The sequence below is a fragment of the Dendrobium catenatum genome, unplaced genomic scaffold, assembly GCF_001605985.2.
Source record: "Dendrobium catenatum unplaced genomic scaffold, ASM160598v2 fragScaff_scaffold_543, whole genome shotgun sequence".
Lineage (NCBI taxonomy): Eukaryota > Viridiplantae > Streptophyta > Magnoliopsida > Asparagales > Orchidaceae > Dendrobium > Dendrobium catenatum.
The window spans coordinates 1,109,821-1,121,213 of record NW_021319005.1 but is presented as its reverse complement, the minus strand read 5'-3'; the positions used below and the strand labels follow the sequence as shown (position 1 = coordinate 1,121,213).

The following is an 11,393-nucleotide window of genomic DNA, read 5'->3' as shown; positions in this document are numbered from 1 at the left end:
AGTTTAGAGCACTTTCAAAATAAATTTTAAACTTTAAGTACAAATATCATACCAACTGGTGGATGGATTTGTTAGTTCTCAAGCTTATTTTGCTCCTAAAGAATTCCTCTTCAACTTTGTAAAACACCCTTTTTTTAATGGTTCAGATTTATTGGGTGCCTCTATTGGATGCTTACCACCTATCCTAGGTGGCTTGAAACAAGGAGAAAGGTTGCTTGGTTGAGAGTGACATGGTTACGCTCAGTGAGGCGAGGGGACCACATTTTACCCATTATGGCTAAAACATTACTTAAATTAGGTTTAGGGTCTAGTTTAAGGATGCTTTACAGTTGATTTGAGTTGATTTAATTAGGGAATTTTGGAGTGAAATTGAATTTTGAACATGATTTAACCATTTTCATCCATTTATTAGTTTTATTGACTTGTTGACCAATCAATAAGTTAATGGTAACTAGGATCATAGTTGGAAAGGTCATGCATACTATTGGAATGAATTGTAAGAGGTTTGAGGCCAAGGGTTAAATGTTTACACAAAAGTTTAATTGCATGCATGAGTTTTGGCCACACAAAATGGGTTGATTAAATCAAACCAATAGGGCTTGACTAATGATAATGGTTGATATGCATCAAGCATACAATAAAGTGATTTGGAGTGTTTGATTTGGTTTGTGGTGCTTAGAGCGTTGAATTTGAATTTGGTTAAGTGTATGGTTGCTTTGGTCAACCATAATTGACTTGATCAACTAGGTCAAACCATGGGTTATGGCTGGGTCCAACAAGTTCAAAATGATATTTTGGACCCAGTGGAGGTTGTCCCATGTAATGGTGAGGTCTCCTTAGATTAAATGCATAGTTGGGCCACTAAGGGCCATTTTAACCAACCATGGCTAACTTGCTCAACTAGGTAAAAGAAGAACTTGGGTTCAAGTTCAATGCATTCCAAATGATAGTTAGAAAGCATTGGATGAGTTTTCAAAGAATAGTTTTATTGAGTCATGTTGAGGTTTAAGGAAAAGATTGATTTTCCCTTAAGGATTTTGAGGTTTTGTAGGCCCATTATTAACTATAGTCAACCAAGGTCTATCAAAAGTTCAATTTTGTGTTTAACATGGCATAAAAAATTTCATGGATATGTTCAAGGGTTTTAGAGGGGATCTCAAGGTTAATTTTCACAAGATGCAAGGTCTTGTGGCATGGGCACAACATTTGAAAATCAATTCATTTTTGTGGGTTAGAGAGCTAGCTTAGATTACTCTCAAATTTATATGACTAACTCTAGAGACATATCTAATCAATATGCAGCTGATGGATCCTCAATGAGAGGTCATTGAAAAATTGCCCAAAAGGGTTATGAGATATAAGATTTTGGCATTGTCTTCTAGTTTTAGATTTTTGAATTTTTTTTTTTTTAATAGTCAACCTCATATAAAAATGGTGTCAACAAAGTACCAATTACCCTTCCTTGTATGTTGGGTGATTATGTCCTCTATGAAGTGTGGCCTAATGTGGATCTTGGATGGTTAAGTTGTTGGATTTTTCATATAAGTTTGTTTGGTTAAGCATAATTGGGGTTGTATTTGGTGGTTTGGGTTGCAGGTGGTAACTTGGTTCAAATATCCTTATATAATCTATTTTTAGAGTTTTTAGTTTGTTGGATTTGTGTGGTGTTGATTTCTAATATTGGTGGTGCAGTTTTAGAGGAGTTTGGATGGAGTTTCGTGGGTTCTTTTGATTATATTTTGGCTTTTCTATTATTTTTGTTGGGGTTTTACCTTGTTCTGCTAATTGGTGTGGGTAACGTGTTTCTTATTTTTCCAGTCTCTATTGTTATTATATTTATTGATTAGCTAACTACCCCTTTCTTCTTGTTCTTGTGAGACTTTATTGGTTCACCAGGTGTTGGTTACATGTAGTGATGAGTTTGGTTTTGCTGGTGTCTGGTCCTTAAATGATAGGGACTATTGCTGAGGCTTGAGGATGGTTCTACACTTTTTATGGAGGACTATTTCTTGGATTTTTGTGACTATTAATTTGGGCTATGGATTGGTCTACCTTTTGGTGTTATATCATTAATTTGGGCTATGGATTGGGCATGTTTGCTAGGTATTCTTATTTGGACTGAATATGGCTACATTCAGTTATCTTTTTGCTGTATTTTTTGAAGATGTTCTTCGTTGGAGCTTATTGATTATTATTAATTTCTTTGGTAGCTCTTGTTGCTCCATTTTTGAGTTTGGCCATAGTCACCCTTTTTTTTATTTTTATTGTACTTTAGGGAGAGATTGTTACTCTTTAGATTTCTTTTTTTTTTTTATGGATCTTATTGAGCATTAGTGAGTTATGGTCCCTTTATTAACTTTGTACCTTTTATTTTGATAAAACAAAATTTCTCCTTAAAAAAAGTAGTAGTATTGAAGTAAATATACTCTCACAATATGAAAATTAGATACCTCAATTGTGAGTTTTTCATCAATATATATATTTACATTAAAAACTTTAATCTCATGAGTAGATAAAAATGGTTGAAGATAATTTAAAATCCTTATTCTTTTAAAAAAGATTGAAGATTGAATATAATTTCTTATGCTAATTTTACTATTAATGCTTCTTTCGTGTATGCAGCTTGTACTAGATTGGGCCTTATACCTCTTTGGGAATGTTTAGCAGATTTTGCTCTTAATTCGAATGGTCCTTGGTGTGTGGGAAGTGATTTTAATATTATCTCATATACTAATGAAAGGATTGGGGGTAATCCTCCAATCTCAATGCTATGGATGATTTCAATCAAATGATTTCTAACTGTAGTTTAACGGATATTGGTTTTTCGGGATGTGCTTTTACATGGAATAGAGCTTCAATGTGGCAAAGACTTGATAGGATCCTCTTTAATAATGACTGGTTAAGCAAATTTAATATGACTAAAGTCCAGCATTTAAGTAGAACTTTATATGATCATTCGCCTCTCCATATGAATATTTCTCAAAGCAATTTAAAGGCCTCTTTTTCTTTTAGATTTCAAAATATGTGGATTACTCATTCTGATTTCCTTAATGTTGTGCCTAATAATTGGAATGCCAATGTTTTCCCTGATAATAATATTGATGGCATGGTTAGGTTATGGGCTAAGTTAAGTAGGCTTAAATAGCTTCTAAGATGGTGGAATAAGCATGTTTTTAAAAATATTTTTGATAACATTAAAATAGAAGAAAAGAACGTGATGGATTTGGATAAGTTGTTAATAGAGAATCCTTCTAGTGATAATTTATCCAATCTTGACAATGCTAAGCTTCATCTTTTTCATTTAGAAAATCAAGAAGAGATCTTCTAGAAACAAAAAACTGTTTTCAAGATGAATCTGAAGGGGGGTAGGAACACTACTTTTTTCATGCTTTAGTCAACAAAAATCATATTAAAAGCCATATTCATAGAATGGTTGATAATCAGGGTAATGTCTATGATACAGAGGAATTAATTTCTTCTTCTGGTGTTGAGTTTTTTAAATATATTTTTAATATTTCATAATTAACTAGTCCTATTGTTAATGCTAATGTGATTTCTAAGCTTGTTAATGAGGATGATAATTTATTACTCACTCAACCTCCTATGGAGAATGAAATTTGGAGCATCATTAAAGATATAAATGGGGTTTCGGTGGTTGGACCTAATGGGTTTACTAACAAATTTTTTGTTCATACTTGGGAAGTTATTAAAAAGGATGTGGTTGATGTTGTGCATGATTTTTTTAAGGGTACTACCTATCCTAAGTTTTTTTCCTCCACTAATATTGTGCTAATCCCTAAAAAAGATAATACTACTTATTGGAATGATTTTAGATCTATTAGTCTCTGTACTTTTTTCAACAAATTGGTGGCTAAAATCATTGCTTTTATGCACTCTATCATTTTACCTAGAATTATTTTTATCAACCAAACTGGTTTTGTGAAAGGCAGAAGAATTTTTTATTACATTTTATTGGCCCAAGAGATGGTTCATGATATTAATGTTAAAGGCGTTGGAGGCAACATTATTTTTAAACTTGACATTACTAAGGCCTATGACAACTTGAAGTGGGACTTTCTCTACAATATTTTACATCTTTTTGGTTTTAATCAAAATTTTATTAGGCTTATCAAGAATAGTATAGAAAACTATTTTTTTTTCTATTATCATTAATGGTAATCATCATGGCTTCTTTCCTTCCAAGCATGGTCTTAGGCAAGGGGACCCTTTATCTCTGTCTCTTTTTATTATTGCTATAGCATATTTGTCCAGAGGTATTAAGAATCTTTATATAAGTTACCCTATGCTTACCTTTCAAACTGTTGGTGGTTTTCTGGTTACACATCTTAGCTTTCCTGATGACTTTATTATTTTTTCGAATGCATCGATTAAAAATGTTAACATTATGGCTAAATTTCTTTCCTCTTTCCAGAGTATAAGTGGTCTCTCTATTAGTAGGGAGAAGACCAACTTTATTACCGGTATTAATGTGAATAGCATTAGAGTTAGTATGATCAAAAGAGTTTGTGGTTTCAATCAGACTTTACTGCCTATTAAATATCTTGGGACGCCCCTTTTTAATGGTAGGAAAAAGCTTTTCTTGTTTGCAAATATCTTTACTATATTTAAAAAAAAGTACTTAATTGGTCTTCAAACTTTCTCTCCTTTGGTGGTCGTTTGATTTTGATCAAAAGTGTTTTAACTCTAATCCAATATTTATTTTTCATACGATGAAACCTCCTTCGTCGGTTTGTATGTGTTTGGAGAAAATGATAAATCAGTTTTTTTGGGGGGCTACCAACAATAAGCAGTGTATCAATTGGTCGTCCTGGAAAAAAAAATTGTGGTAATTATAATGAAGGCTCTCTTGGTTGCAAGTCTATTATGGATACTGCCCATGCTTTCTCTCATAAACTTTGGTTTTCCTTTAGATCTCAAAATAGTTTATGGGCCCAATTTATGTTTGCGAAATATTGTAAGAATCTTAATCCCTTGTCGTGCCATTTCAAAGCTTATGATTCTTTGGTTTGGAAACATCTTTGCAATATTAAATGCGAAGCAGAGCAGAACATCCAATGGGGATTTGGTAATGGAGAGGTCTCCTTTTGGCAAGACAATTGGTTGGGATCTATATCTATTGACAATTGTCTTAATACCCATACCATTGTCAATAATAAAGTGAAGGATTTTATTCAGAATGGGAATTGGGATATTTACAAACTTTAGGAGGTTGTCCCCAATGATATTATTGAATTTTTTTTGCAAATTCCCTTACAATTACAGCAAACGAAAAAAATTTTATTTAAGCTCTCTTCTTCTGGTAAGTTCAATATCAAAAACGTGTGGGAGGATTTTAGATTCAAAATTGACAACTTTACTTTATTTAATTCTCTTTGGCATAACAACATCCCCATCTCATATTCTATCTTAACTTGGAGGTGCATTAAAGGCTTTTTTCTAGTTGATAACCTGTTGTGGAAAAAAATGTTTAGTTTTCCTTCTAAATGTCAATGCTGCTTTAATACTGAGAGCATTCAACATGTGTTTGTTAATGGTACTATTGCTAGAAGAGTTTGGCAACATTTTTTTAATTTGGCTGGTTTTGATACTTTCGATGTTAACCTTGATTTGGTTGGTATTCTTAAGTTGTGGTGTTTTAAAAGCAAATGTCATATCCAAAATTTACTGCCTATTGTGATTAATTAGTAGCTCTAGAAAGGTAGGAATGATTCCAAGCATAACAAGATCAAAATGTTTGCTAACCAGATTATTTCTAATGTGAGGGATAAAATTTTGCAGTTAATTTCTGTTAATTTTCTTTCGAAAAAACATATTATTAACTGTCCTCTGCTTGCTAATCATTTTGGTATGTTTAATAATTCTAGCAATGTGAGAAAGCTAGATCGTATTGTGAGGTGGCTCAAACCTACTGCTCCGTGTGTTAAATTTAACACGGATGGCTCTGTCCGTGCTACTAATGCTGGTATGGGAGGTATTACTAGAGATCATACTGGCAAGCCTGTTGTGGTTTTTTCTGGTCCCCTGTTACATTGCTCTGTTTTATCGGCTGAGCTGATGGCTTTGGATAGTGGTTTAGATCTGTGTATGAAATTTGGTTTTCATAATGTTAACATTGAGGTGGACTCTAAACTACTCATCCATGTGATTTCTGGTAATTCTGTTGGTTGTCTTCAGGATTTTTACACTATTAAAAAAATCAAAATGGCTCTTGTTAGTATGAGTTTTACTATTTCCCATATTTATCGTGAAGGTAATGCCTTGCTGATTGGCTGGCTAATTTTGGTGCTCAAAGTAGTATTTTTCAGGAACATCCTCTGAACAATTTGCCTACTTCTCTTACTGGCATGATTTGTTTGGACAAACTGGGGCTCCCTTATATCCGTCAGGCTTGATTATCAATTTTATGTTTGGTTTGATATTTGTGTTTCTGTTTAGGAGGCGGGGGGGGGGGGTTTCCTTTGTCCTGCATCTAGGGGCTGTTGGTGTTTTTCTGTAGTGACTTTGTATTTTTCTTTGGTGTTCAGGGGGAATTTATGTTGTTTTTCGGGTTTATGGTGATGTTGTCTTGGTGCAGGTTTCCCCTCCAACTGCTTATGTTGTGGGGGGTTCTGTCGGATTTGATTTTTTACTTTAACTATTATGTTTATAAGCTTGTTTATGTTGGGTTTACTATCTATTCGATCAGTTATGGTTTGAGTATCAGAGGGCATTTATGAGGTTTTATGTTATTTTTATGTATGTGAGCATGGAGGATCCTTTTCAGGTTACATATGATGAGGATTAGAACCATTCACAGAAGTGGAGGATGGTATTTCGGGCTGCCTATGCATTTCGTTTCAACGGTCTTCTTAATGGCTGGATTAAATTTTACTTTTATTATTGTTTTATTAACTTAGTGTCATGGAGTTCTGTTTGCAGGCTGATTAAGTCGGATTTTTGGATCCTCATTGCTAGCAAGTTCCTCGCGTATTATCATCAGGATCTTTGGATTTTGGGTTACTATTTTTGCAGGAAGTCTGTGCTGAAAGATATCCATATGATCTTCCTTTTTTGAGTGATGTCCGCTTGCAACCCTAGTTTTTACTTTTATTTATCTTGTATTAGTAGAAAAAGGGATCTCCGGCTTCTAGGTTTTATTTTGATTCTTTTTGTAGCTCATCTGGGCATTAGTAAGCTGGAGGACCCTTCTAAGGATTCTTGTAACCTTATTTTTAATATCAACAGGTAGACCCCTACTGTGAGTTTTAAAAAAAAAAAAAAAAAAAGTTATTCTTTTACATCAAAAAATTTTCGCTCCACCTCTCGCTCTGAGTCGTCATGATATGCTAGTGAGGAAAAGATTAAGAAAATACCTATATCTTAAATAGTTACATAATAGTTTTTTTTTAATACATAATAATTTTTAATCTTGAATATCAAAAAAATTAATAAGAATTTAGTGAAAGAGACAAAAAAATAAATTACGGACAACTACGACAAATAGCAGATATTTGATGGTTTAGGACAAAGTTTTGATGAATCCAATCAAAATTAGGAATTGGTCGTTGGGAATAAATTTGAAGTTTTTAAACAAACCCAAAAATAAAATAAAAATAAGGTAACCATTAGATAAACTAAAATCTGTATGCCAGATGCGGCTTTCTATAAAATTTGACTAATAAATCAACATATAATTCTAAAAAAAATTATCCTTTCTCTGTCCCCTTTATAAGCTCTGCCGCGATGAAATCAAAACCCAAAAATCCACTGATTCTGTCGAGAATTCCTGTGTTCTTACCTCGGGGAGCTTGCTTTCTGCGAGGAAGTGAACACACCGTTTTTCTTAAAGAGAAATGAAAATGGAGGAAACAGATGTTATCATAGAGGAAGTGAAGAAGCAAATGCGGCTTGCCGGGCCACTGATCACCGCCAACTTCCTTATGTTTCTTCTCCAAGTCATTTCCGTAATGGCCGTCGGCCGCCTTGGGGAGCTTGCTCTCTCCGGCGCCGCCATGGCCATCTCCTTCGCTGCGGTCACTGGCTTCAGCATGCTCGTACGTAACAAAATTTTCGAATAACATATATACATAATTTGCACGCAATAATTTCTCCACATGTAGATTTAAGAGTTGGGTTGAAAAAAAAATTGCTCCCAACTTTAATTTTTGTTTTATCCAACTTTCCAAGCAATAATCATAACTGATCATCTTTCTCTTTTAATAGATTGGAATGGGATGCACATTGGAAGCCTTATGCGGCCAGGCTTTTGGAGCAAAACAACACAATATGCTTGGCGTTCATTTGCAGAAAGCCATGCTTGTTCTCACAATTTCGTGCATTCCCGTTGGTTTCTTGTGGTTCTTCACAGAAAAAATTCTGATTTTTTTTCATCAAGATCCAGAAATATCGAAGAAAGCCGGGCTATATGCTCGATGGATGGTTCCCTCTCTATTTGCATATGGATTGGCTCAGTGCCAGATCAGATTTTTACAAGCACAGAACATTGTCATACCATTGATGCTGAGCTCAGGAGTTAGTGTTTTGCTCCATGCCTTGACAAGCTGGACTTTAGTCTATAAAACAAGTCTTGGCTATGTAGGTGCAGCTTTATCTATTTCGATCTCTTATTGGTTCGCTGTAGTTTTGTTGGCATTATTCATCAAGTTTTCTCCGGCATGCAAAAGTACATGGACTGGGTTTTCAAAGGATGCTCTTAAAGGCACCACTAGCTTCGTAAAGCTTGCTATTCCATCAGCTGTTATGATTTGGTATGTTACTTTAAAATCTTCTGAATAGCATTTCAGTTCATGGCATCACTTGGAGGAAAGATTGTATGGTCTCAGGCTTCTAAGTGCTATTGCCGTAATGGAAATTAACATTAACAAATCTCGTAAAATAAAAGCATCATGTCAATCAGTATGGTAAAATGTTCTCGCCAAGGAACAAAATAATGTTAGTGTTCAATAGCTTAAAAAATAGTATGGGACATTTAGGAAAAGTTTTTTTTTTTTTTGTTCTTATTCATGAAAAAAATGTTTGATTCGTATTTTTTAGTTTTTATTTGATACTTTTGAAAACTAATGAAGTTATTTTTGAAATTACTTAAAGCAAACTATTTTTATTATTTTTTTTATTTTATTTAAATAAAATCATCCTCCGGCATCGGCGATCGCTCCTACAAATCTTCGTATGCATAACCATCTTATGCAAAATTCAACAAAGAAAAGCATATTATTTCTATAGGATACCAAAATTTTTATTTATTTCATGTTGTAATTATATATATAGAACTGAATATTATACAAAATATAAATAAATAATAAAAATAGAAAGTGATATCAAACGGCCCTTAGGAGTTAATTATTTGAATGTGTATTTTGACCGTTTTAATGTCTTTAAACAGTTTGGAGTATTGGTCATTTGAGGCCGTCGTGATTCTTTCTGGTCTCCTCGCAAATCCAAAGGTAGAAACATCAGCAATGTCAATATGGTGAGTACAATATTCTATCTTGTTACTAATGCTCGCATGTACTTAATTCTGGTATTTATGATTTATTAACACAAATGGTTTACCTTGTGCAATTGTCAGTCTCAACATTTGCTCCATGTTGTATATGATCACATTTGGCCTTGGAGCAGCAATAAGGTAGCGATGAAGTATTTAATGGCACAATGATTGATTTGTTATTTTATAATATCCTTTTCACTGGTTCTTTTTGTTATTACTTAATTTATTTTATGTAGTACTCGCGTATCAAACGAATTAGGAGCTGTGAATCCTGGCGCTGCAAAATTAGCTATTTTCATTACACTTTTCATTGCAACTGCTGAAGGTTTGCTTGTAGCAACGACAACAACTTTGTTGAGAAATATTTTGGGTCACGCTTTCAGCAAAGAAAAGGAGGTCATCGACCATGTGGCTTCTTTGATGCCATTTATCGCAACAGTTCACTTCATAGATGCATATCAGTGTGTTCTTAATGGTATGCTAAATAAATACATGTAATTACCGTTATATATATATATATATATATATATATAGAATCCTTTCTCCTCCGTGAGGAGAGTCGTCATTCTCCCATCATGGTTTTAAAAGTCACAATCATGAATTTTTGGTCAAATTGTTCATTATTTTCAACATCATTAAACTGAGTGGATTGCAGTTTTCAAAAAATTAAATATTTGTGTTTTTGATGTTATTTAGAGCTAGTGCATTTGATAATCTTGGTTTTGGAGGGCATTATAAAACTGAACTTATAAGAGAACTTATATATGTTTTGTGATCTTTCATTGTTTTATGATCATCATAATAAACGGAAAATTAATACATAAATCTATGAGATTTAGGTTTTGTTTGGGATGATTTTTTTTCTTTTGCTTATTAAAATGGAGCTTTTAAAAGACAATAAAAAAGTCGTCCCAAACGAAAACTTAGTCGACCTGTAATTTCATGTGTTGATCATGGAGATAATTTTGAATTGGAATACTATATATAGCAGTAGAAGAAATAGTCAAAATTAGGAGAGTCAAGGAAGAAAGCTCTCCATTGCAGTTCTTTTACTTTTATCAATTAATTGTTCAATGTGAAGTAACAGAATTTATGAATCATGATTCATGAAGGCATAGTTCGAGGATGTGGCTGGCAGAAGAAATGTGTCATTATTAATCTTGGATCATATTATGTTGTTGGTCTGCCCATGGCCACATTATTGGCCTTCAGACTTGACATGGGAGGGAAGGTGAGCAGCAATTAAGATTAGCCTTTATCATTTTTCTTTATCTTCAATTTCCCTTTTTCTTATTGCAACTAATGTTTAATTGTTTATATGTTCTGAATGATATTATAGGGACTTTGGATAGGAATAATTTGTTCTCTCACCGCACAAGTTTTATTTCTATCCATATTATGCATATGCAATAACTGGGAGACAGAGGTAAGTGATTTTAATATGCAAACATTAATTAAGTTATTTTTCAATTAATTGCTCTTTGGAGCATTATTCTAGTTTTCACGTTTCTTTATCTTAGGCTTTATTTTACATATCTTTTCTCATGCTCAACTAGTCAAATTGTAATTTTAATTTAGATGAAAAAAATGTGCTTCAACTTATTTTGAGTGTGGAACATCTCTAGGACTTCATGAACACATGAAAATGAAGCAAACATAAATTTTTGTGAGCATATGATGATTATATTTCATACAGTATAGCAATAAGGCAGCAAAAGGAGCAAAAATGATCACTTTTTGTCATTATGAAGAGATCCAACAAATTAAGGCTTCGTTTGGGACGGCTTTTTTATTGCTTTTTAAAACGGAGTTTTAATACAAATTTTTTTATTTTTGTACTAAAACACCGTTTTAAAAAGCAATGAAAAAGCCGTCCCAAACGAAG

General features: G+C 33.3%; 1 protein-coding gene across 1 annotated transcript; it reads left to right on the top strand.

Moving 5' to 3' along the window:
• The first annotated feature begins 7,859 nt into the window (after positions 1 to 7,859).
• On the top strand, positions 7,860 to 11,064 carry LOC110095495 (protein DETOXIFICATION 16-like). Its single transcript, XM_020821060.1, has 8 exons — positions 7,860 to 8,054; positions 8,224 to 8,768; positions 9,404 to 9,490; positions 9,590 to 9,646; positions 9,745 to 9,983; positions 10,621 to 10,739; positions 10,848 to 10,934; positions 11,029 to 11,064. The coding sequence occupies exons 1-8, from the start codon at positions 7,860 to 7,862 to the stop codon at positions 11,062 to 11,064; spliced, it is 1,365 nt and encodes a 454-aa protein (XP_020676719.1).
• Positions 11,065 to 11,393: the final 329 nt, after the last annotated feature.

What these genes read in the sequence shown, in the direction of transcription:
- LOC110095495 (XM_020821060.1), top strand. Translation starts at nt 7,860, where the DNA reads ATGGAGGAAACAGATGTTATCATAGAGGAAGTGAAGAAGCAAATGCGG. An exon ending in CCATCAGCTGTTATGATTTG is followed by an intron (nt 8,769 to 9,403) that starts GTATGTTACTTT and finishes GTCTTTAAACAG; the next exon opens with TTTGGAGTATTGGTCATTTG. An exon ending in GGCCTTGGAGCAGCAATAAG is followed by an intron (nt 9,647 to 9,744) that starts GTAGCGATGAAG and finishes TATTTTATGTAG; the next exon opens with TACTCGCGTATCAAACGAAT.